Source organism: Cloeon dipterum, chromosome 1, assembly GCF_949628265.1.
Source record: "Cloeon dipterum chromosome 1, ieCloDipt1.1, whole genome shotgun sequence".
NCBI lineage: Eukaryota > Metazoa > Arthropoda > Insecta > Ephemeroptera > Baetidae > Cloeon > Cloeon dipterum.
In genome coordinates this window covers 39647200-39673239 of record NC_088786.1, presented here as the reverse complement: position 1 = coordinate 39673239, position 26040 = coordinate 39647200, and the positions used below count along the sequence as shown (strand labels likewise).

Sequence of the window (26040 nt, the reverse complement as noted above, 5' to 3'; positions counted from 1 at the left end):
TTGGCAGCTCGGGGGGCGACAAACGTGTCGGAGGCTGCAGCGGTGGCAGCCTGTTCGTGGAAGAAGCCGTAGCTAATCCTCCTCAGTTCGGCGGCCAGCTGCGAGCAGAGCGTCCATCGGGACCGGGAAATATTTCGTTTCCCGGAAAATTTCTGATCCCGAGCAGAAGAAAAAGCGGTCGTTATATGAGAATCGGGGCGGGATCGGGTATTTTTTTCGGGACAGGAATTCCGATGAGCAGTTCCTGGCGAATTTGACTTTTAAATTTGGAACGTAGGTTGAACGGGACTTTTGGCGTTTAAATTTTTAGGCGACACTTATGTTCGCTTAAATTTGGTTGTTAATAGATGGAGAAATTCCAAGTTTGAAGCTCAGGAATGGGGACACAGTCAAGAGTCCACTTTTCATACGCAGAACTCGATTTCCACTGCTCATTATTTGCTCAACTTCAAAGAGAATTTTTAATCTCCATTAAAAAAGCATTATATGTGTTCCGGAAAGAATCGGAAAGTCGGCCAACGAAATTTTCCCAAACAGCTGCCGATGTCTCTTTTGGCTTGGAGCTCGAAAACCAACAACCGCCGATCAAAATTTGGGTGGCTCAGATCTCTGATGTATAGTCTCTACCTTTTACAGAAGATGAAAACGTGAATGTACCATTCTCCCGCGGTTTCATTATGTCCCGAATCTCGAAGCGTAAAAAGAACTACAAATATGGAGATAATTCTAAAGAGTTAAGATTTAAGATATCTGGAGTTAGCGCCAATCAAAGCAAACTGAACGCTGATTGGTTGTTCCTAAAACTAGATTGAGTTTAGAAAAGGAGTTCAAAACTTTACTCAAATTTTTAAGTTTTAAATTAAATCTCTAGCTGATTTATAAATTTTCTCGACTAAAAAGTAATTCAATTGAAAAAGTGAGGAAAAGAATTACAAATGTTGGAAAAGAGAAATACCAATCCTTAATTTTCCTCTCCTTGTCGCACACACCACTGCGAACGGGGGCGGTGCCATTTGTAAACACAGTAAACACACGACTTCACAGTGCAATGTGCATGGTATGCATCAAAAGTTCCGCGTGAGAAAAATTTACTTATTTATGACTGCCGACCCAATACAATCAAGGATCTGGGCACGGAGCATTGAAATTTAACGCTTTAATCAGTTTTGGACGGAGACACGGAGATGGAGAGACGTTCAATGAGCTTAAGGAGTCAAGTAGGAAAAACTCCGATTCAAAAGCCGCTGTGCAGACTGTGCGAGTGTCCGACGTCGGACGGCCACGTCCTCGCGTCGCAGGTGGACAGGTTCAAGCTGAGGAAATGGGCCATGGAGGTCATGAACCTGACGGAAGAAGACGAAAACCTGCCGGACGTGGTCGAAGAAGACGCTTTGATCTGCTATTTTTGCATCTGGCAGGCAGAGTGAGTTTTTCCGAGCATATTAAGTTGCAGTATTTTAATATTGACGCATGTTTTAGGTTTGGGGACGAGTCTGGAGACGAGGCTGTTGCTTGGTGGCCCAAAAACCTTGATTTGGACGAAAACGCAAAGGTGCTGCGGGAGAATTATTCAGGTACTTGGGTGTTTTTAATAAAATTAAATTCATCAGAGTGATATCTATTGTTTGAATGTTACAGTCGGAGAAGTAGAACAGTGTTGGGTGCAGTTGGAGGAGATTGATCTTGCCAAATACGAAAAGAAAATCCCTAAGAGGAAATACGGCAGTGAGGTGTGTTTTTACTGCGGCAAGAGATACGACTATCTGATGCAGCACGTCAAACTGATGCACAGAGATGCCATCAAATGCGGAATTCGGGGCTGCACGACTTACTTTCACACTGTGGAGGAAAAAGAGCTGCACATGCAGCAGGATCTTCACGAGAAACGAAACAAACCATGCGAAAGCGGCAAAATACGTTGCAAATTTTGTCGAAACAGCAAATTGTATTCCTCAAGAATATTGTGGAGGACGCACATGAAACGCATGCATCCAGAACTGGTTGCGTGCTCGCGTGTTGGCTGCCAAGATTACTTCAAATCCAAGTCTGAAATGATTCTCCACATCAACTCGTTTCACAAACAAGGCATAAATCAAGATCTTTTCCAGTGCAAGCATTGCGATTATTTCACCACTAAGAAGTTTAGGTTAAGGCTACACCAACAATGGAAGCACTTGCCAAAGATGTTCAAATGCGACAGCTGCGAAGCCAGTTTCGGCTCAAAATACCTGGTTAATTATCACAACAATCAATTTCATAGATTCGACAAGTGCAAATCTTGTGGCCAGGACGTTTCTCTCGCATACAAGGCAGTCCACAGAAGGCTATCGCTTTGCACCAAATGCAAACTCAAATTCAAGTGCTCGGGTTTGTATCAACTGCATCGGAAGAGCTGCAAACAAAACCCCTATATTTGCAAAGAGTGTGGAGAATCGTTCAACGTGTATTTGAAGTTCAATCGCCACGTGAGAAAATTTCACAGCAAAACCGCGAGTTTTCGCTGCGACCATTGCGACTATTCCACATTTGAAACGGGCCGCATGGCGTGGCACATGCAATACAGACATTTACCAAAGATCATTAAGTGTGGAGATTGCAACAAATTGTTTGGCTCGAAATCTATTCTTAAGAGTCACAAGGAGAGATCGCACAAATACGTTCGTTGCGCAGAATGTGCCAAGGAAATAAGCAATCAAAACATATTATTTCACCGGAAAGTAAAGACTTGCCGCCACTGCGAGTTCAAATTCAAGTGCTCAGGACTTCTTGCAAATCATATCTGTCTGGAGGGTAATAATCTCTTTTGTGACAAGTGCCCAAAAGTTTATAGGAGTAGGAAAGGTTTGTGTGCTCATATTGTCAGGATGCACATTGATAAATAAAAAAATGAAAAGCTTTAATCTTAAAAGTTGCTTTAAAAATGTTTAATAAAAAGAAACTAAGCAGGATAATTCTGCTCCAGTTTCAATTTTTGTAATAGCTGTTTAGTGTAAAAAAACATTTGTGAAATTCAATTTGAATCTAATATATATTCATTATTCAAATTACAATAAAATATTATTGGTTATATATTTTTCAACACCTCATTATGCTCACTCTGCAATTTTCATAGTAAAAAACGGGTCATTCAAAAAAAGGTCTCCTCGGGCAGCTCGGGGGCGACAAATGTGAAGGGGCCGTCGGAGGTTGTCTGCGGGGGCGAGGCGCCGAAGACACGGGGTCGGTCTGCTCGTGGAAGAAGCCTCCTCAGGTCCACAGTTCGGCCGCCAGTTGCGAGGTGAGTTCGACGTGGGTGCGGGCGAGGGCGGCCACCTGGTTATCTGTGGCCACATCGCGCGCCAACAGCTTCCAGTCGGGCAGTTTGGCCACTGACTTTTTTTTACGTAAAATTGAGAAAAATGTGGTTAACCCTAAAACAGGTTGATTTTCTAGTTTTTTGGCGCATTGCAAAATTTTCGAAATCTGCTATATCAAGTTGTTTGATTGCGACTTGGCTGCAGTAAAATTGCGTGACTTCTAACAAAATTAAGCTCCTAAATTTTGATTGTCTCTAATTAATTTTCATTTTCACCCCTTTTGCAACAAGGAAATTAACGTTTTCGGGTTTTGAAAGTTGCACAATTTTTCTGAAACTAGGCAGAATATAAAAATATATAGATGAATATCGGTTTTCAACTGATTCACTCTTTGTATTCCGATTTCGAAAATTTCATTGCTCTAAACTTAGGCGGCTCAGATATCAGATGTCTACTCTTGACTGAAGATAATAATGCGTTGACGTACCATTTTGCGGCTGTTGCATTATTAAAACGCGTTCATTATGTCCCGCAGACGAGTTTCTTAAATTTAATAATCAGATAAAAGTTCTTAAATATCAGGAGAACGCCAATCAGATTGCAGCAATATAAGAGCGCTGAACGATGATTGGTTGCCTCTTGAAACATGAGAGAGTGAAGAAAAGGAGTTGGTATCAAAGCTTGAATTTTTAAGTTTTAAAGTATAAATCTAAAGTTATTTTGGAAAATATCGACTAAATAACTTATTTTATATAAATGGTAAAGAGAAAAATACCAAAAAACGTGGAAAAACATAAGATACCAGTTTCATATTTTCGTCTCCTTGTCAGACACGCCACTGCGAACGGGGGCGGTGTCATTTGTAAACACAGTAAACAACACAACTTCACATTGCATGCAGCAAGAGTTCCGAATGATTAAATTATAGCTTGATTATAACTGCCGACCCAATACAAAGCAAAGAACTGGGCACCGACCATTTGAAATTTAACGCTTAAACCTTTTTGGACGGAGACATTGAGATGGAGAGACATTCAAGGAGCTTAAGGAGTCAAGAAGGAAAAACTCGGATTCAAAAGCCGTTGTGCAGACTGTGCGAGTGTCCGACGTCGGACGGCCACGTCCTCGCATCTCGGGTGGACAGGTTCAAGCTGAGGAAATGGGCCATGGAGGTCATGTACCTGACGGAAGAAGACGAAAACCTGCCGGACGTGGTCGAAGAAGAAGCTTTGATCTGCTATTTCTGCATCTGGCAGGCAGAGTGAGTTTTTTCGTGAGCCCTGAATATTTTAATTTGATTTTAACGCTTGTTTTTTTAGGTTTGGGGACGAGTCTGGAGACGAGGCTGTGGCTTGGTGGCCGAAAAACCTTGATTTGGAAGAAAACGCCAGGGTACTGCGGGAGAGTTATTCTGGTAGGGAATTTTTATTAAAACAATGAACGGCGTCATTTCTAATCTCTTAAATTTTACAGTTGGAGATGTTGAGCAGTGTTGGGTGCAGTTGGAAGAGATTGATCTGGCCGAGTACGAGAAGGAAATCCCAAAGAGGAATTACGGCAGTAAAGTGTGTCTCTACTGTGGAAAGAGATACGACCATCTGACACATCACGTCAAATACATGCACAAAGAAGCCATCAAATGCGGAATTAGGGGCTGCACAACATTCTTTCACACCGTGGAAGAAAAAGAGCATCACATGCAGCATGATTTTCACGAGAAAGGTGACAAACCAGGGGAAAGCAGCAAAATTCGTTGCAAATTTTGTGAAAATGGCATATTGTATTCCTCAAGAACTTCATGGAGGGTGCATGTGAATCGCATGCATCCAGAACTAGTGGCATGCTCGCGTGTATGCTGCATTGAGTACTTCAAATCGAAGCCTGAAATGATGCTCCATATCAACTCGTTTCACAAAAAAGGCATAAATCACGATCTATTTGAGTGCAAGCTTTGCGATTATTTCACAACAACGAAACACTTGATGGTGCTACACCAACAGTCAAAGCACATGCCAAAGATGTTCAAATGCGACAGCTGCGACGCCAGTTTCGGCTCAAAATACCTTGTTAATTCGCACTACAAAAAATTTCATACATTCGACGTGTGCAAATCTTGTGGCCAGGACGTGGCTCACGGGTACAAGGCAGTCCACAGAAGGCCATCGGTTTGCACCAAATGCAAACTCAAATTCAAGTGCTCGGGTTTGTATCAATTGCACAGGAAGAGCTGCAAACAAGCCCCCTACAGTTGCAAGGAGTGTGGAGAATCGTTCACCAACAGTAGAAAGTTGATTCGCCACGTGAGAAGATTTCACCCCAAAACCCCAAATATTCGCTGTGACCATTGCGACTATTCCACATTTGAAAAGAGATACATGGGGGGGCACATGCAATACAGACATTTACCAAAGACGATCAAGTGTGGAGAGTGCAACCATTTGTTTGCCTCTGAATCATTTCTCAAGGAACACAAATACATGCGACACGAATACGTTCATTGCGCAGAATGTGCCCAGGAGATGAGCCGTCAAAACATGTTAAGACACCGGACAGTAAAGACTTGCCGTCAGTGCAAGTGTACGTTAAATTGCTCAGGACTTGTTGCAAAGCATGTCTGTCCGCAGGGTAATAATTTCTTTTGTGACAAGTGTCCAAAAGTTTATAGGAGTAGGAGAATTTTGCGTGCTCATATTGTCAGGATGCACATTAAAATAATGAAAAACTTTAATCTTAAATGTCGCTTTAAAAGTGTTTAATTAAAATAAACTTAGCAAGATAATTGTGCTTCAGTTTAAATTTTTGCAATAGGTGTTTATTGTAAAAAACATTTGTGAAATTCAATTTGAATCTAAAATATATTCATTATTCAAATTACAATAAAATCTTATTGAAAATATATTGTTTTTCAACACCTCATTATGCTTATTTTCATAGTAAAAAACGGGTCATTCAAAAAAGGGTCTCCTCGGGCAGCTCGGGGGCGAAAAACGTGAAGGGGCCGTCGGAGGTTGCCTGCGGGGGCGAGGTGCCGAAGACACGGGGTCGGTGTCTGCTCGTGGAAGAAGCCTCCTCAGGTCCACAGTTCGGCCGCCAGCTGCGAGGTGAGTTCGACGTGGGTGCGGGCGAGGGCGGCCACCTGGTTATCTGTGTGGCCACATCGCGGGCCAACAGCTTCCAGTTGGGCAGCGTGACCACTGACTTTTTTGACGTTAAATTGAGAAAAATGTGGTTTACATGAAGTAAAATTGCGTGACTTCTAACAAAATTAAGCTCCCAAATTTTGACTGTCTCAAACTAATTTTCGACCCTTTTGCAACAAGGAAATTAACGTTTTCGGGTCTTGAAAGTTGCGCAATTTTCTGGAACCAGGCAGATTGTATAAATATATAGATGATAATTCAGTTTTCAACTGATTCACTTTTTGTATTCCTTCGAAAATTTCATTGCTCATTTGGTCGTAAAATGTAAACTCTAAATAGAGCCACTTTCTAAGGAGACACACAGATTTCATACAAAAATTAATTAATTTAAAATTTGTAGTTCAAGATTTACGCACGAAACGCATCTCTTGCAGTTTTTATTAGGATATTAAATTAAATAACGTAAGTATATTTGAGACAATTTAATTGTCAAATTTATAAATTAATTTTTAAAATTTACAGTAAAATAAATTATTTTTAACGATAGCCTTACTCGAAAAATTATTACTAAATTTCTTTTTACTTGAAATTGAATTTAAAAATGAGAGATCAGCGAAATTTCCAAAATTTAGAGAATATTGGATCATAAAAAATTCGCATATTTGAGACAAATATGCAAAATTGTAGCAAAATTTTGAAAAAACGCAGCGTTTTACACCTAAATTTCTATTTGCAAAACTTGAGAGTGTGCTGTTTTCATAAAAACAGTTAAAAGCGCAGCGCTAGAGGCTGGAAGCCGTCCGAGCTCAAAAGCCAGCCGCCAATCAAAACTTGGGCGGCTCAGATCTCAGACGTCTACTCTTGACAGAAGATAATAATGCGTTGACGTACCATTTTCCGGCTGTTGCATTATTAAAGTGGAATGATACAGGGCAACAATTGAAAATTATTTGAATTGTTGCATGCCATCGACAATTGATCGATAAACAATTTGTTCAACAATTTGCATTAGTAAAAAAGGACCTACCTACAATAAAAATTCAAATTTTGCCAATTTTCTCCAAAATTTACAGTGCTTGAACATATTTTCTTGGCATATTCCGATTCCTCTCGTCGAGATCTGTCCAACGGTGTATGCCACTTATTGGGGAAACTCTTGCTTTTGAAATTAAATCGGATTTCAAGTAAGGAGACAGCCATTACCATTTGAAAAGCACGCTAACTTTCCAGCCAATTTTCTCAAAAAATCACAGCGCTCCTTAGGTTAATTTAGGCTTTAACAGAATCCTAAGGGATGAGTTTATACATTGGCAACAAGCATTTTCCAGTATCATTCCTCTTTAAAGCTGAAAGCGCGTTCATTATGTCCCGACCTACACCAGATAGTACTTAAATATCAGGAGTACGCCAATCAGATTGCAGCAATAAAAGAGCGCTGAACGCTGATTGGTTGCCTCTTGAAAAATCAGAGAGTTAAGAAAAGGAGTTGATTTCATAACTTGAATTTTTAAGTTTTGAATTAGAAATCTAAAGCTATTTAAGACAATATCGATGAAAAATCGTATTTCATTTAAAAGGTAAAGACATAATAGTGAAAACCGTGGAAAAACAGAAGATATCAGTTTCAAATTTTCGTCTCCTTGTCGCACACACCACTGCGAACGGAGGCGGTGCCATTTGTATTTTGTAAACACACGAGTCACACGACTTCACAGTGCATGCATCAAATGTTCCGCGTGAAAAAATTTGCTTGTTTATGACTGCCGACCCAAAACAAGCAAGGAACTGGGCACTGGGCATTCAAATTTAACGCTTTAAACATTTTTGGACCGAGACCTGGAGATGGAGAGACGTTCAAGGAGCTTAAGGAGTCAAGAAGGAAAAACTCGGATTCAAAAGCCACTGTGCAGGCTGTGCGAGTGTCCGACGTCGGACGGCCACGTCCTCGCGTCGCAGGTGGACAGGCTCAAGCTGAGGAAATGGGCCATGGAGGTCATGAACCTGACGGAAGAAGACGAAAACCTGCCGGAGGTGGTCGAAGAAGACGCTTTGATCTGCTATTTTTGCATCTGGCAGGCTGAGTGAGTTATTATTCAAAGTGATAAAATAACAGTTATTTAATTTTGACGCGTATTTTAGGTTCGGGGATGAGTCTAGAGACGAGGCTGTTGCTTGGTGGCCCAAAAACCTTGATTTGGAAGAAAACGCTAGGGTGCTGCGGGAGAATTATTCAGGTACTTGGGTGTTTTTAATAAAATTAAATTCATCAGAGTGATATCTATTGTTTGAATGTTACAGTCGGAGAAGTAGACCAGTGTTGGGTGCAGTTGGAGGAGATTGATCTGGCCAAATACACGAAGAAAATCTCTACAAAAGGGACACCCGTCAGAGGAGTGTGCATTTACTGCGGCAAGACATACAACCAACTGATGCCGCACGTCAAACTGATGCACAAAGAAGCCATCAAATGCGGAATTTGGGGCTGTACGACTTACTTTCACACTGAGGAGGAAAAAGAGCAGCACATGCAGCAGGATCTTCACGAGAAACGAAACAAACCATGCGAAAGCGGCCAAATACGTTGCAAATTTTGTCGAAACAGTAAATTGTATTCCTCAAGAACATTGTGGAGGACGCACATGAAACGCATGCATCCAGAACTGGTTGCGTGCACGCGTGTTGGCTGCCAAGATTACTTCAAATCCAAGACTGAAATGATTCTCCATATCAACTCGTTTCACAAACAAGGCAAAAATCAAGATCTTTTCCAGTGCAAGCATTGCGAGTATTTCACCACTAAGGAAACCACGTTAATGCTACACCAACAATGGAAGCACTTGCCAAAGATGTTCAAATGCGACAGCTGCGACGCCAGTTTCGGCTCAAAATACCTGGTTAATTATCACAACAATCAATTTCATAGATTCGACAAGTGCAAATCTTGTGGCCAGGACGTGGCTCTCGCATACAAGGCAGTCCACAGAAGGCTATCGCTTTGCACCAAATGCAAACTCCGTTTCAAGTGCTCTGGTTTGTATCAACTGCATCGGAAGAGCTGCAAACAAAACCCCTATAGTTGCAAAGAGTGTGGAGAATCGTTCAACGTGTATTTGAAGTTCAATCGCCACGTGAGAAAATTTCACAGCAAAACCGCAAGTTTTCGCTGCGACCATTGCGACTATTCCACATTTGAAACGGGCCGCATGGCGTGGCACATGCAATGGAGACATTTACCAAAGATCATTAAGTGTGTAGATTGCAACAAATTGTATGGCTCAAAATCTATTCTTAAGAGTCACAAGGACAGATCGCACAAATACGTTCGTTGCGCAGAATGTGCCAAGGAAATAAGCAATCAAAACATATTATTTCACCGGAAAGTAAAGACTTGCCACCACTGCGAGTTCAAATTTAAGTGCTCAGGACTTCTTGCAAATCATATCTGTCTGGAGGGTAATAATCTCTTTTGTGACAAGTGCCCAAAAGTTTATAGGAGTAGGAAAGGTTTGAGTGCTCATATTGTCAGGATGCACATTGATAAATAAAAAAATGAAAAGCTTTAATCTTAAAAGTTGCTTTAAAAATGTTAAATTAAAAGAAACTTAGCAGGATAATTCTGCTCCAGTTTCAATTTTTGTAATAGGTGTTTAGTGTAAAAAACATTTGTGAAATTTATTTTGAATCTAAAATATATATTCATTATTCAAATTACAATAAAATCTTATTGAAAATATATTGTTTTTCAACACCTCATTATGCTCACTCTGCAATTTTCATAGTAAAAAACGGGTCATTCAAAAAAAGGTCTCCTCGGGCAGCTCGGGGGCGACAAATGTGAAGGGGCCGTCGGAGGTTGTCTGCGGGGGCGAGGCGCCGAAGACACGGGGTCGGTCTGCTCGTGGAAGAAGCCTCCTCAGGTCCACAGTTCGGCCGCCAGTTGCGAGGTGAGTTCGACGTGGGTGCGGGCGAGGGCGGCCACCTGGTTATCTGTGGCCATATCGCGGGCCAACAGCTTCCAGTCGGGCAGCGTGGCCACTGACTTTTTTGACGTTAAATTGAGAAAAATGTGGTTAACCCTAAAACTGGTTAATTTTTTTGTGCATTGCCAAATTTTAGAAATCTGCTATATCAAGTTGTTAATAATTGCGACTTGGCTGCAGTAAAATTGCGTGACTTCTAACAAAATTAAGCTCCCAAATTTTGACTGTCTTGAATTAATTTTCACCCTTTTTGCAAAAAGGAAATTAACGTTTTCGGGTTTTGAAAGTTGCGCTTTTTTTGAAACCAGGCAGATTGTATAAATATATCGATGAATATCGGTTTTCAAGTGATTCACTTTTTGTATTCCGATTTCGAAAATTTATTTGATCCTAAAATGTAAACTCTAAATAGAGCCATTTTTTAAGGAGACACAGATTTCATAAAAAAATTAATTAATTTAAAATTTGTAGTTTAAGATTAAAGCACGAAACGCATCTCTTGCAGTTTTTACCAGGATATTCGCCAATTTTATTGTACAAAATTAAGCACCTATTTTTTGCTTAAAAAACCTTTAACTGACCAGTTGCATAAACCCTTAGTGTTTGAAGCCGCCAACAGATGGCGTACCACAGACTTTCTTAAAAAAATTTGTTTTAAGCGGTTTTAAGGCATTTCCGCTGCGATTTCAGACTCAATCTAGCTATTTGGCTTTTTTTAATTAATTTGCTAATTTTTGACGTGCTGAAAACCAAAATCGGTTCAGCAATTCGCCGTAGAAACGTTGGAAAAGATTTTTTATTTCAAAAAATAGTTTTTCACGATTCTACGGCGATTGGCTGAACCGATTTTGGTTTTCAGCACGTCAAAAAATAGCAAATTAATTGAAGAATGCAGAGTAGCTAGATTGAGTGTAAAATCGCAGCGGAAGTGCCTTAAAATCGAAAGTCTACGGTGGCGCCATCTGTTAATTGGCGGCTTCGAACACTTAGGGTTTATGCAACTGAAGTATTGTTTCAGGTTTTTCTGCATTGTTCAAAAATTCAAACCTTTTTCCTCAAAATTAGTCCGAAATTTTTGGAAAATACAAACGAGATCGCCAATACGGCCAATACAAAGCATTGAACCGCGCTGAACGCTGATTGGTTGCCTCCTAAAAACCGTTAGAGGTAAGATATGGAGTTAAAAGAATAAATCGAATTTTTAAGTTTTAGATTATTAATCCAAGTTTATTCTAGAAAGGTATTAAACATAAAGAGAATTTTTTTAAAAACAAAGAAAAATATGATAAAAAAACTAGAAAAAAAGATAATATTAACTAATTTTCTTCTCCTTGTCGCACACACCTCTGCAAACGGGGCGTTGCCGGCGCGGTGTCATTTCTAAACACACTACCTGACAGTGCAAGCGGCAAAAGCTCCACGTAAAAAGATTTGTTTGTTTATGACTCCTGACCTGCTGCCGACCCAAAACAAGCAAGGAACTGCGAGCACAGGGCATTAAAATTTAACGCTTTAAGCCTTTCTGGGCTGAGACATGGAGATGGAGAGAAATTCAAGGAGCTTAAGGAGTCAAGTAGGAAAAGCTCCGATTCAAAAGCCGCTGTGTAGACTGTGCGAGTGTCCGACGTCAGACGGCCACGTCCTCGCGTCGCAGGTGGACAGGATCAAGCTGAGGAAATGGGCCATGGAGGTCATGAACCTGACGGAAGACGACGAAAACCTGCCGGACGTGGTCGAAGAAGACGCTTTGATCTGCTATTTTTGCATCTGGCAGGCAGAGTATGTGTTTTCATGAGCTTTAAATATTTTATTTTGATTTTATCGCTTTTTTTAGGTTTGGGGACGAGTCTGGAGACGAGGCTGTGGCTTGGTGGCCGAGAAACCTTGATTTGGACGAAAAAGCTAAGGTTCTTCGCGAGAATTATTCAGGTACTTGAGGAATTTATAATAATTACATCATGGCGATTTCTATTCTCTTTAATTTTACAGTTGGAGAAGTTGAACAGTGTTGGGTGCAGTTGGAAGAGGTTGATCTGGCCAAATACGATAAGGAAATCCCTAAAAAGAGGAAATACGGCAGTAAAGTGTGTCTTTACTGTGGAAAGAGATACGACCATCTGACATATCACGTCAAATACATGCACAAAGAAGCCATCAAATGCGGAATTTGGGGCTGCAGAACTTACTTTCACACCGTGGAGGAAAAAGAGCATCACATGCAGCATGATTTTCACGAGAAAGGTGGCAAACCATGGGAAAGCAGCGAAATTCGTTGCAAATTTTGTGAAAATGGCAAATTGTATTCCTCAAGATTATATTGGAGGCAGCACATGAAACGCATGCATCCAGAACTAGTGGCGTGCTCGCGTGTATGCTGCATTGAGTACTTCAAATCGAAGCCTGAAATGATGCTCCATATCAACTCGTTTCACAAAAAAGGCATAAATCAAGATCTATTTGAGTGCGAGCATTGCGATTATTTCACACCGATTAGGAACTTAATGGTGCTACACCAACAGTCAAACCACATGCCAAAGATGTTCAAATGCGACAGTTGCGACGCCAGTTTCGGCTCAAAATACTTTGTTAATTCGCACTACAAAAAGTTTCATACATTCGACGTGTGCAAATCTTGTGGCCAGGACGTGGCTTACGGGTACAAGGCACGCCACAGAAGGCCATCTGTTTGCCCCAAATGCAAACTCAAATTCAAGTGCTCGGGTATGCATAAACTGCATCGGAAGAGCTGCAAACAAGCCCCCTATAGTTGCGAAGAGTGTGGAGAATCGTTCAACGTGCGTTGGAAGTTGAATAGCCACGTGAGAAAATTTCACAGCAAAACCCCTAATTTCCGCTGCGACCATTGCAACTATTCCACTTTTGAAAAGAGATACATGCCGCGGCACATGCAATACAGACATTTTCCAAAGACGATTAAGTGTGGAGAGTGCAACCATTTGTTTGCCTCTGAATCATTTCTCAAGGATCACAGAAACTTGCGACACGAATACGTTCGTTGCACAGAATGTGCGCAGAAGATAAGCCATCAAGACTTGTTAAGACACCGGACAGTAAAGACTTGTTGCCAGTGCAAGTGCACATTAAATTGCTTAGGACTTGTTGCAATGCATGACTGTCCGCAGGGTAATAATTTATACTGTGACAAAGTGTCCAAAAATTTATAGGAACAGGACCAGTTTATATTCTCATATTGTCAGGAAGCACTTTGACGTGTAATTAAAATATAAATCTTTATTCTAAAAAAAATGTCGCGTCAAATTGAAAAAAATCACCAGGTTTATATTGCTGCAGTTTCAATTTTGAGTAAAAACAATATATGAAATTTAATTTGAATCTGTGAAAACATTCATTATTCAAATTTCATTAAAATTTTTTGATTTAATATTTTTAAAACGCCTCATTATGTTCTCTCTGATATTTTCACAGCAATAAACAGGGCATTTAAAAAAAGTCTCCTTTGGCAGCTCCGGGGGCGACAAAAACGTGACGAAGGCTGCAGTGGTGGCGGCCTGTAGCTTAACCTCCTCAGTTCGGTGGCCAGCTGCGAGCAGAGCGTCCATCGGGACCGGGAAATATTTTTTTCCGGGCAATTCTGATCCCGAGCAGAGTTAAAAGCGGTTATACGAAGAATCGGGGCGGGATCGGGTATTTTTTTCGGGACAGGAATTCCGATGAGCAGTTCCTGGCGAACGTAGGTTGAACGGGACTTTTGGCGTTGAAGTTTATGTTCGCTTAAATGTGCTTGTTAATATATGGATAAATTCCAAGTTTGAAGCTCAGGAATGGGGGACACCAGTCAAGAGTCCACTTTTCATTCGCAGAACTCGATTTCCACTGCTCATCATTTGCTCAACTTCAAAGAGAATTTTTCATCTCCATTAAAAAAGCATTTATGTGTTCCGGAAAAAATCGGAAAGTCGGCCAACGAAATTTTCCCAAACAGCTGCCGATGTCTCTTGGCTTGGGGAGCTCGAAAACCAACAACCGCCGATCAAAATTTGGGTGGCTCAGATCTCTGATGTATAGTCTACCTTTTACAGAAGGTGAAAACGTGAATGTACCATTCTACCGCGGTTTCATTATGTCCCGAATCTCGAAGCGTAAAATGAACTACAAATAATGAAATAATTCTAAAGAGTTAAAATTTAAGATATCTGGAGTTAGCGCCAATCAAAGCAAACTGAACGCTGATTGGTTGCCTCCTAAAACTAGACAGAGTTCAGATAAGGAGTTCAAAACTTTACTCAAATTTCTAGTTTTTAAATAAATTCTCAAGCTGATTTAGAAATTTTCTCGATTAAAAAAGTAATTCAATAGAAAAAGTGAGGAAAAGAATAAAAAAAAGTGGAAAAAGAGAAAAACCAATCCCTAATTTTCTTCTCCTTGTCGCACACACCACTGCGAACGGGGGCGGTGTCACTTGTCACTTGTAAACACACGACTTCACAGTGCATGCAGCAAGAGCTCCGCATGATTAAATTTGCTTGATTATAACTGCCGACCCAATACAAAGCAAACAACTGGGCACTGACCATTTAAAATTTAACGCTTAAAACATTTTCGGACGGAGACACGGAGATGGAGAGACGTTCAAGGAGCTTAAGGAGTCAAGTAGGAAAAACTCCGATTCAAAAGCCGCTGTGCAGACTGTGCGAGTGTCCGACGTCGGACGGCCACGTCCTCGCGTCGCAGGTGGACAGGTTCAAGCTGAGGAAATGGGCCATGGAGGTCATGAAACTGACGGAAGAAGACGAAAACCTGCCGGACGTGGTCGAAGAAGACGCATTGATCTGCTATTTTTGCATCTGGCAAGCAGAGTGAGTTTTGTCACAATCTATAAAATTTATTTTGATTTTGACGCGTGTTTTGTAGGTTTGGGGACGAGTCTGGAGACGAGACTGTGGCTTGGTGGCCGAAAAACCTTGATTTGGAAGGAAACGCAAAGGTTCTTCGCGAGTATTATTCAGGTACTTGTGAATTTTTGATAATATATTCGTCAAGATTATTTCCTTTTTCTAAATTTTACAGTTGGAGAAATTGAGCAGTGTTGGGTGCAGTTGGAAGAAATTGATCCGGCCGAGTACGGAAAGGAAATCCCTAAAAAGAGGAAATACGGCAGTGGAGTTTGTCTCTACTGCGGCAACAGTTACAACAAACTGACGGACCACGTCAAACTGATGCACAAAGAAGCCATCAAATGCGGAATTTGGGGCTGCTCGACTTACTTTCGCACCAAGGAAGAAAAAGAGCAGCACATGCAGCAGGATTTACACGAGAAACGTGAACAACCACGCGAAAGGAAGAATTTTTCTTGCAATTTTTGTGAAATCGGCAAATTGTATTCCTCATTGAAATCGTGGAGATGGCACATGAAACACAACCACCCTGATCTTCCGTTTGCTTGCACGCATTACGGCTGCAAAGAGTACTTCAAATCCAAGTCTGAAATGATTCTCCATATCAACTCTTATCACAAACAAGGCAAAAATCAAGATCTTTTCCTGTGCAAGCATTGCGAGTATTTCACCACATTTAAGGGTGTTTTGAGAAAACACGAAGAGGCGAAGCACATGCCAAAGGTCTTCCAATGCGACCTTTGCGACGCCAAATTCGGCTCAAAATACCTGGTTAATTTTCACAACAATCAAATTCATAGATTCGACAAGTGCAAATCTTGTGGCCAGGACGTTTCTCACGGGCATAAGGCTGACCACTTAAGGTCATTGGCTTGCTCCAAATGCAAACTCAAATTCACTTGCTCTGGTTTGTATCAACTGCACAGGAAGAGCTGCAAACCAGCCCCCTATTGTTGCAAGGAGTGTGAAGAATCGTTCAACGTGTGTTGGAAGCTGAATTGCCACGTGAGAAAAGTTCACAGCAAAACCCCTAATTTCCGCTGCGACCATTGTGATTTTTTTACATTTGAAAAGAGCCACATGGCGAATCATATGCAATACAGACATTTGCCAAAGATGATTAAGTGTGGAGAGTGCAGCAAATTGTTTGGCTCAGAATCCATTCTCAAGATTCACAAGGACAGATCGCACGAATATGTTCGTTGCGCAGAATGTGCCCAGCAGATAACCCGTCCTTACATGCGTTTCCATCGAACTGTCAAGAGTTGCCGCCGCTGCAAGTGCAAATTCAAGTGTCGTGGTCTTCTTAAAAACCATGTGTGTCTGCAGAGTAAAAATTACTATTGTGACATGTGCCCGAATTTTTATTTGGATAAGAGAAATTTGTATTGCCATTTTGTCAGCAAGCACATTGGTAAATAAATTAAATAAAAAGCTTTATTCTAAAAAATTGAAGCGTGTTAAATAAAAAAATTGCCAGTACATTTTCTTTGTTTTATATAAAAAATCATGCTGCAATGAAACTATTTGGAATCTAAAAATTTATTCAATTCAATGGATTATATAATTTTATAAATGTAGGCTTTATCAAAATTTATTTTAAGTTGAAACTTTGGGAAGAAGCATAATTTCCAGGTTATACCGTTTAAATTTTTCGAGAAAATGAGTTAAAATGCTTGGTAATCAAAATTTCTCTATAAATTTTCGATTAATTTTTCAATATTGCGAATTTTCCTCAAAATTCGCACAAGGATCGTATAGAGAAGGCTCTCAAGTATAATTAATTTCCTATGTGCAATCAAATCTTGCTACACCCAACAAAGACTTAAACAAAATCCTCAATTCATTTATTGTGATATTTTATTTTCCAGTTTTATATATATATACGCGCTAAAAGTGAATACACGAGTTTCTTGAGACAAACAGTGTTTTTCTTCTCCGACATCACTCTCTCTGCAACCAAACTTAGTCGAGCATCTTATGAGTTTGGCTCCTATGTACATAAACAGATAAGAGATAATTATTGTTTCTTAATTCTTAACAGGAGTACGCCCATCAAAGAAAGTGCTAAACCGCGCTGATCGCTGATTGGTTACCTCCTTAAAAACAATAGAGGTAAGATGAGAAGTTAACAATAAAACAACAAATTATTTCGTTTAAAATAATAAATGTAACTCTATTTAAAAAAAATATTAAACCAAAAGAGTAATTTAATTAAAAATGAAAATAAAAAATATTAAATAAAAGTCGAAAACCAGGTGACAGCTTGTAAAAATTCTTCTCCTTATCGCACACACCACTGTGAACGTGGGCGGAGTAACGGAGGTGATGCTTGTAAACACGTTAAACACATGACTTCACAGGAAGATGCAAATAATGCAAGCAGCAAAAGTTCCGCGTGAAAAAATTTGCTTGTTTATGACTGGCGACCCAATCAGGAACTAACTGGGCATTGAAAATTAACGCAACCTTTTTGGGTGGAGCCATGGAGAAACATTCCAGAACCAGAAGCTTAAGGAGTCGAGAGATGCAGCCGCAAAGAGTCGGAGAAGCGAAACCTGCCATTCAAAAGCCGCTGTGCAGAGTGTGCGAGTGTCCGACGTCGGACGGCCACGTCCTCGCGTCGCACGTGGACAGGTTCAAGCTGAGGAAATGGGCCATGAGGATCATGAACCTGACGGAAGAAGACGAAAACCTGCCGGAGGTTGTCGAAAAAGACGCTTTGATCTGCTACTTTTGCATCTGGCAAGCAGAGTATGTTTTTCAAGATGATAAAAATGCAGTTCGTTAATTTTGACTCGCATTTTAGGTTTGGGGACGAGTCTGGAGACGAGGCTGTGGCTTGGTGGCCGAAAAACCTTGATTTGGAAGAAAACGCTAAGGTTCTTCGGGAGAATTATTCAGGTACTTAAGAATTTTTTTAAAATAATAAAAAGGAATTTCCATTGATAAAATTTTTCAGTTGGAGAAGTTGAACAGTGTTGGGTGCAGTTGGAGGAGATTGATCTGGCCGAATACGAAAAGAAAATCCCTAAAAAGAGGAAATGCGGCAGTGAGGTGTGTCTTTACTGCGGCAACAGATACAACCATCTGATGAAGCACGTCAAATACATGCACAAAGAAGCCATCAAATGCGGAATTTGGGGCTGCACGACTTACTTTCACACCGTGGAGGAAAAAGAGCATCACATGCAGCATGATTTTCACGAGAAAGGTGGCAAACCAGGGGAAAGCAGCAAAATTCGTTGCAAATTTTGTAAAGACAGCAAATTGTATTCCTCAAGAACATTGTGGAAGCGGCACATTAGACGCATGCATCCAGAACTGGTGGCGTGCTCTCGTTTAGGCTGCAAAGAGTTTTTCAAATCCAAGTCTGAAATGATTCTCCATGTCAACTCGTTTCACAAAAAAGGCATAAATCAATATCTTTTTGAGTGCGAGCATTGCGATTATTTCACAACCAGGATGAACGTGATGGTGCTACATCAACAGGCAAAGCACTTCCCAAAGATGTTCAAATGCGACAGTTGCGACGCCAGTTTCGGCTCAAAATTCCTTGTTAATTTTCACTACAAAAAATTTCATACATTTGACGTGTGCAAATCTTGTGGCCAGGACGTTTCTCTCGGGTACAAGGCTGACCACAGAAGGCTATCGTTTTGCACCAAATGCAAACTCAAATTCAAGTGCTCGGGTTTGTATCAACTGCATCGGAAGAGCTGTAAACAAGCCCCCTATAGTTGCAAGGAGTGTGGAGAATCGTTCAACGTGTGTTGGAAGTTAAATCACCACGTGAGAAAATTTCACAGCAAAATCCCTAATTTCCGCTGCGACCATTGCGACTATTCTTCATTTAACAAGACATACATGGGGGGGCACATGCAATACAGGCATTTTCCAAAGACGATTAAGTGTGGAGAGTGCAACCATTTGTTTGCCTCTGAATCATTTCTCAAGGATCACAAATACGTCCGTTGCGTAGAATGTGCGCAGAAGATGAGCCGTCAACACATGTTTAAACTACGGACAGTAAAGACTTGCCGCCAGTGCAAGTGCACGTTAAATTGCTCAGGACTTGTTGCAAAGCATGACTGTCCGCAGGGTAATAATTAATATTGTGACAAGTAGTCAAAAATTTACAGGAACAGGACCAGTTTGCATTCTCATATTGTCAGGAAGCACTTTGACGTGTAATTAAAATAAAAAGCTTTATTCTAAAAAAATGTCGAGTGTCAAATTAAAAAAAAAATCACCACGTTAATTTTGCTGTAGTTTCAATTTAGAGTAAAAACAATATTATGTGAAATTAATTTGAATCTAAAAATATATTCATCATTCAAATTGTATTAAATTTTTTTGATTTAATATTTTTAAACGGCTCATTATGTTCTCTCTGATATTTTCACAGTAATAAACAGGTCTTTTAAAAAAAGAGTCTCCTCAGTCAGCTCCGGGGGCGACAAACGTGACGGAGGCTGCAGCGGTGGCAGCATGCTCGTGGAAGAAGCCGTAGCTTAACCTCCTCAGTTCGGCGGCCAGCTACGAGCAGAGCGTCCATCAGGACCGGGAAATTTTTCATTTCCCGGGAAATTCTGATCCCGAGCAGAAGTAAAAGCGGTTATATGAGAATCGGGGCGGGGTCGGATATTTTTTTCGGGACAGGAACTTCGATGAGCAGTTCCTGCCGAATTTGACTTTTAAATTTGGAACGTATAGGTTGAACGGGACTTTTGGCGTTGAAGTTTATGTCCGCTTAAATGTACTCATTAATAGATGGAGAAATTCCAAGTTTGAAGCTCAGGAATGGGGGACACAGTCAAGAGTCCACTTTTCATACGCAGAACTCGATTTCCACTGCTCATCATTTGCTCAACTTCAAAGAGAATTTTTCATCTCCATTAAAAAAGCATTATATGTGTTCCGGAAAAAATCGGAAAGTCGACAAACGAAATTTTCCCAAACAGCTGCCGATGTCTCTTGGCTTGGGGAGCTCGAAAACTAACAACCGCCGATTAAAATTTGGGTGCCTCAGATCTCTGATGGATTGTCTAACTTTGACAGAAGATAAAAATGTGAATGTACCATTCTCCCGTGGTTTCATTATGTCCCGAATCTCAAAGCGTAAAAAGAACTACAAATAATGAGATAATTCTAAATAGTTAAAATTGACGATATCTGGAGTTAAAGCCAATCAAAGCAAACTGAACGCTGATTGGTTGCCTCCTAAAACTAGACAGAGTTCAGATAAGGAGTTCAAAACTTTACTCAAATTTCTAAGTTTTAAATTAAATCTCAAGCTGATTTAGAAATTTTCTCGATTAAAAAAGGAATTCAATTGAAAAAGTGAGGAAAATAGTAAAAAAATGTGGAAAAACAGAAATACCAATCCCTAATTTTCTTCTCCTTGTCGCACACACCACTGCGAACGGGGGCGGTGTCGTTTGTCGTTTGTAAACACACGACTTACGACTTCCTGTTCAGTTCCGCGTGAAAAAATTAGATTGTTTATAACTGCTGACGTCGACTAAATACAATCAAGGAACTGGGCACTGGGCATTGAAATTCAACGCTTAAAACCTTTTTGGACCGAGACATGGAGATGGAGAGACAATCAAGGAGCTTAAGGAGTCAAGTAGGAAAAACTCGGATTCAAAAGCCGCTGTGCAGACTGTGCGAGTGTCCGACGTCGGACGGCCACGTCCTCGCGTCGCAGGTGGACAGGTTCAAGCTGAGGAAATGGGCCATGAAAATCATGAACCTGATGGAAGAAGACGAAAACCTGCCGGACGTGGTCGAAGAAGACGCATTGATCTGCTACTTTTGCATCTGGCAGGCGGAGTGAGTTTTTTCATGAGCCCTAAATATTTTATTTTGATTTTGACGCGTGTTCCTGTAGGTTTGGGGACGAGTCTGGAGACGAAGCTGTGGCTTGGTGGCCGAAAAACTTTGATTTAGAAGAAAACGCACAGGTGCTGCGGGAGAATTATTCAGGTACTTGTGAATTTTTGATAATATATTCGTCAAGATGATTTCCTTTTTCTAAATTTTACAGTTGGAGACGTTGAACAGTGTTGGGTGCAGTTGGAAGAGATTGATCTGGCCAAATACGATAAGGAAATCCCTAAAAAGAGGAAATACTGCAGTGGAGTTTGTTTTTACTGCGGCAAGACATACAACCAGCTGGCGGATCACGTCAAGAAGAAGCACAAAGAAGCCATCAAATGCGGAATTCGGGGCTGCATGACTTACTTTCACACCGAGGAGGAAAAAGAGCAGCATATGCAGCAGGATTTTCACGAGAAACGTGACAAACCATACGAAAGCAGCAAAATTCGTTGCAAATTTTGTGAAAATTGGAAATTGCTTTCCTCAAGCACTTCGTGGAGGCTGCACATGAGACGCATGCATCCAGAATTGTTATCGTGCAAGCATAAAGGCTGCCAAGAGTATTTCAAATCCAAGCCTGCAATGATTCACCATATAAACTCGTTTCACAAACAAGGCACAAAACAAGATCTTTTCCACTGTAATCATTGCGATTATTTTACCAAAAAGAAAACCAGGTTGAGGTTACACCAAGAGTCGAAGCACATGCTAAAGACGTTTAACTGCGACAGCTGCGACGCCAGTTTAGGCTCTAAATGCCTGCTTAATTTACACTTCAAAAATTGTCATACATTCGACAAGTGCAAATCTTGTTGCCAGGACGTTTCTCTCAGGTACAAGGCAGTCCACAGAAGGCCATCCGTTTGTTCCAAATGCAAACTCAGTTTTAATTGCTTGGGTTTGTATCAATTGCACAAGAAGAGCTGCAAACAAACTCCCTATAGTTGCGAATGGTGCGGAGAATCGTTCACCTTCAGTTGGAAGTTGTATCGCCACGTGAAAAAATTTCACCCCAAAACTCCGAATTTACGCTGCGACCATTGCGACTATTCCACATTTGTAAAGAGAAGCTTGGAAGGGCACATCCAATGCTTACATATTCCAAAAACGATTAAGTGTGGAGAGTGCAAGTTACTGTTTGGCTCTGAATATTTTCTCAAGGATCACAAAAACAAGCGTCACAAATACGTTCGTTGCGCAGAATGTACCCAGGAGATGAGCCGTCAAAAGATGTTTTACCATCGGACCATCAAGTCTTGCCGCCACTGCAAGTGCAAGTTAAAGTGCTCAGGACTTCTTGAAAAGCATTTTTGTCCGCAGGGTAATAATTTCATTTGTGACAAGTGTCAGAAAATTTATAGGAAAAAGAATTATTTGTACGGTCATATTGTCAAGAAGCACATTGATGTATAAATAAAATTAATAACGACATCCTGAAAAATTATGCTGCGTATTAAATTTAAAAAGCCTACCAAAAAATTGTCCCTTTTACGGTAATTCTGCTTCAGTTTCAGTTTTGGTAGGTAAGCACAAATCTGCGAAAACAACAAATTATTGTCCAGGGGTCGATGAATATTGACTTAAGATTGTTTGCTTTGACTGCCCCAATTGACCAACAAAACAGTAGAAAAATCTCCAACTTTCCATTTTTCGTGGGGTTTGCGGGTGTTCCAAAGTCAAAATGTGGGAATTTTGAGTACTTTCATCAGGGTATTCGCAGAACAAAAATTAGAAAACCGTTTAACTCGTCTCAAGAAGTCAAACAACTTTTAAATTGTCCTCAAAGTGGTAGGTCAAAGGTTAACAAAGGTCATCAAAATTAATATTTTATTTTAAACTCAAATTTGAAAATGAATATATATCGAAAATTTAATTTTTTCATAGCCAATTTCTGGCTCTTTTTATTCCTGTCCTCGGAGCGGGAAGAACGCGCACTGCACTAGCACGAAAGCTGAAACCCTGGTCCCAATAACACCTTGAACGGATAACATGGGCGCACCAGGCCGCACATTTCAGGGACCCAGGGGTCGAAACTCTGTGTCACCCGAATATCTCGGGGGTTGCAGTGGTACATTTACAAAAAATACGTACTGTTTGACTCGTGTCTCATCGTTGCTTAACTTCGGTGATTTAATTAGAAGTAAACGAGAACCGGTGTGTCCTACATGGTACACCATGTTGATGTACCATCATTTTCCCGCTGTTACATTAAAGCGCATTCATTATGTCCCGACGCGAAAAAAGAACGAAAAGAACTAGAATTAATAAGAAAATTCTTACAATTCAAATATCTGGAGAACGCGCCAGTCAAAGCGCGTTGAACGCTGATTGGATGCATCCAAAAGAATGATAGAGGTAAGATAAGGAAATAACAGCATTACTTGAATTTTGAGGTTTTTAAGTCAAAATCTAAAGCTATTTTAAATCATTAGCAAATTTAAAAAGCAATTTATTAAAATAAAGTAAACAAACAGATATTAAAACCATAAAAACGTAGAAAAAACTATAATTGCTCAAAAATTTCATTCTCCTTGTCGCACACACCACTGCGAACGGGGGCGGAGGTGTTGGTTCTGCTTGTAAACACACATGGCTTGGCTTCGCCGGACGATATGCGAGCAGCAAGTTCCGCGTAAAAAATTTGCTTGTTTACTTTACTATTGTCGAGGCGACCCAATCAGGAACTGGGCATAGGAATTTAACGGTGAAAACCATTTTTGGGTGGAGACATGGAGAGACATTGCAGAACCAGAAGCTTGAGGAGTCGAGAGATGCAGCCGCCAAGAGTCGGAGAAGCGAAACCTGCCATTCAAAAGCCGCTGTGCAGACTGTGCGAGTGTCCGACGTCGGACGGCCACGTCCTCGCGTCGCAGGTGGACAGGTTCAAGCTGAGGAAATGGGCCATGGAGGTCATGAACCTGACGGAAGAAGACGAAAACCTGCCGGAAGTGGTTGAAGAAGACGCTTTGATCTGCTATTTTTGCATCTGGCAGGCAGAGTATGTTATTTCCCGAACTTTTAAAGTTGCAGTTTATTAATTTTGACTTGTTTTTGTAGGTTTGGGGATGAGTCCGGAGACGAGGCTGTGGCTTGGTGGCCGGAAAACCTTGATTTGGAAGAAAACGCTAGGGTGTTGCGGGAGAATTATTCAGGTATGATACTTGCGCATTTAAAAAAAAATTCATGGCTATTTCTATTCTCGTAAATTTTACAGTTGGAGAAGTAGAACAGTGCTGGGTGCAGTTGGAAGAGGTTGATCTTGCCGAGTACGAAAAGGAAATCCCTAAGAAAAAGAAATGCGTCAGTGGAGTTTGTCTTTACTGCGGCAACAGATTCGAACGACTGATGGGTCACGTCAAAGCTATGCACAAAGAAGCCATCAAATGCGGAATTCGGGGCTGCACGACTTACTTTCACACCGAGGAGGAAAAAGAGCAGCACATGCAGCATGATTGTCATAAAAAACGTGAGAAACCAAACGAAAGCAGCAAAATTAGTTGCAAATTTTGTAAAGACAGCAAATTGTACTCCTCAAGAACATTGTGGAAGCGGCACATGAGACGCATGCATCCAGAACTGGTGGCGTGCACGCGTTTAGGCTGCATTGAGTATTTCAAATCCAAGTCTGAAATGCTTCTCCATGTCGACTCGTGGCACAAACAAGACACAAATCTTTTCGAGTGCAAGCAATGCGAATTTTTCTCCAACTCTAAATTCGTGATGAGAAATCACCAACTGTCGAAGCACAAGCCCAAGATGTTCAAATGCGACAGTTGCGACGCCAAATTCGGCTCAAAACAGTTGGTGAATAGGCACTTCAAAAAATTCCATACTTTCGACGTGTGCAAATCTTGTGGCCAGGACGTTTCTGTCGGGTACATGCCAACCCACAGAAGGCCATCGGCTTGCTCCAAATGCAAACTCAAATTCACGTGCTCGGGTTTGTATCAATCGCATTGGAAGAGCTGCAAACAAAACCCCTACAGTTGCAAGGAGTGTGGAGAATCGTTCAACGAGCGTGGGAAATTGTATCGCCACGTGAAAAAATTTCACACTCTTCGCATAACTAAGTTACGCTGCGACCATTGCGACTATTCTACAATTACTAAGAGCCACATGTTGTGGCACATGCAATGCAATCATCTTCCAAAGACGATTAAGTGTGCGGATTGCAACAGATTGTTTGGTTCTGAATCAATTCTCAATAATCACAAGTACAAGATGCACGAGTACGTTCATTGCGCTGAATGTGCCCAGGAGATAATCCGTCAAAACATGTTTAATCACCTGATCATCAAGACTTGCCGCCACTGCGAGTGCAAATTCAAGTGCCAAGGACTTTTGGAAAAGCATGGCTGTCTGAATCTGCAGAGCAATAATTTCTATTGTGACAAGTGCCCGAAATTTTATAGCAAAAAGTTATGTTTGTATTCTCATATTGTCACGAAGCACATTGATGTCTAATTAAAATTTTCACGTATTGAATTGTAAAAATTTACCAGAAAATAGTCCCTTTTACGCGGTTATGTTGCTACAGTTTGAATTTTGGTATAGGTGTTTTGTGTAAAATATCTGAATATTAATTATTTTGTATCTACAAATGTATTATTCATTATTCAAATAACAATAAAATATATCCTTTTCTTTTTATCTTATGGATATTATTTAACACCAGCATCCTAAAGTCTGATTCGTGATCTGTATTGGTTCATGCTGGTCAGAAGTTAATATATAATTTTAGGCTCAAAAACCGGAGATTCCTATACTCCCGTGTTAAATTTTCACAAACCGAACTGGACACACACTCCGGTTGAAGCAGTCATTATTCATTATGTCCCGTTGCGTAAAAAGAACCACAAAT

The 26040-nt window shown here is 40.7% G+C and overlaps 7 protein-coding genes across 7 annotated transcripts; all 7 read left to right on the top strand.

Annotated features, from left to right (window-relative positions):
- Positions 1-244: 244 nt before the first annotated feature.
- Positions 245-3021, top strand: LOC135937968 (zinc finger protein 569-like). The gene is made up of 3 exons (XM_065481373.1): positions 245-1423; positions 1480-1574; positions 1639-3021. Exons 1-3 carry the CDS (start codon positions 1185-1187, stop codon positions 2880-2882), a joined length of 1578 nt encoding a protein of 525 aa, XP_065337445.1. The 5' UTR covers positions 245-1184; the 3' UTR covers positions 2883-3021.
- Positions 3022-4172: 1151 nt separating this feature from the next.
- Positions 4173-6403, top strand: LOC135937951 (zinc finger protein 814-like). Its single transcript, XM_065481332.1, has 3 exons — positions 4173-4557; positions 4616-4710; positions 4770-6403. The coding sequence occupies exons 1-3, from the start codon at positions 4319-4321 to the stop codon at positions 6050-6052; spliced, it is 1617 nt and encodes a 538-aa protein (XP_065337404.1). The 5' UTR covers positions 4173-4318; the 3' UTR covers positions 6053-6403.
- Positions 6404-8140: 1737 nt separating this feature from the next.
- LOC135947675 (zinc finger protein 761-like) lies at positions 8141-10163 on the top strand. Its single transcript, XM_065496568.1, has 3 exons — positions 8141-8517; positions 8576-8670; positions 8735-10163. The coding sequence occupies exons 1-3, from the start codon at positions 8279-8281 to the stop codon at positions 9979-9981; spliced, it is 1581 nt and encodes a 526-aa protein (XP_065352640.1). The 5' UTR covers positions 8141-8278; the 3' UTR covers positions 9982-10163.
- Positions 10164-11807: 1644 nt separating this feature from the next.
- On the top strand, positions 11808-16775 carry LOC135937963 (zinc finger protein 814-like). Its single transcript, XM_065481361.1, has 5 exons — positions 11808-12195; positions 12251-12345; positions 12406-15254; positions 15310-15404; positions 15466-16775. Exons 3-5 carry the CDS (start codon positions 15016-15018, stop codon positions 16713-16715), a joined length of 1584 nt encoding a protein of 527 aa, XP_065337433.1. The 5' UTR covers positions 11808-12195; positions 12251-12345; positions 12406-15015; the 3' UTR covers positions 16716-16775.
- A 648-nt stretch (positions 16776-17423) lies between these two features.
- Positions 17424-20563, top strand: LOC135945888 (zinc finger protein 354C-like). The gene is made up of 3 exons (XM_065493828.1): positions 17424-18047; positions 18103-18197; positions 18256-20563. The coding sequence occupies exons 1-3, from the start codon at positions 17779-17781 to the stop codon at positions 19404-19406; spliced, it is 1515 nt and encodes a 504-aa protein (XP_065349900.1). The 5' UTR covers positions 17424-17778; the 3' UTR covers positions 19407-20563.
- A 75-nt stretch (positions 20564-20638) lies between these two features.
- Positions 20639-22668, top strand: LOC135945946 (zinc finger protein 600-like). The gene is made up of 3 exons (XM_065493899.1): positions 20639-21131; positions 21190-21284; positions 21346-22668. Exons 1-3 carry the CDS (start codon positions 20887-20889, stop codon positions 22590-22592), a joined length of 1587 nt encoding a protein of 528 aa, XP_065349971.1. The 5' UTR covers positions 20639-20886; the 3' UTR covers positions 22593-22668.
- Positions 22669-23679: 1011 nt separating this feature from the next.
- On the top strand, positions 23680-25829 carry LOC135937957 (oocyte zinc finger protein XlCOF6-like). The gene is made up of 3 exons (XM_065481346.1): positions 23680-24177; positions 24237-24331; positions 24394-25829. The coding sequence occupies exons 1-3, from the start codon at positions 23909-23911 to the stop codon at positions 25641-25643; spliced, it is 1614 nt and encodes a 537-aa protein (XP_065337418.1). The 5' UTR covers positions 23680-23908; the 3' UTR covers positions 25644-25829.
- Positions 25830-26040: the final 211 nt, after the last annotated feature.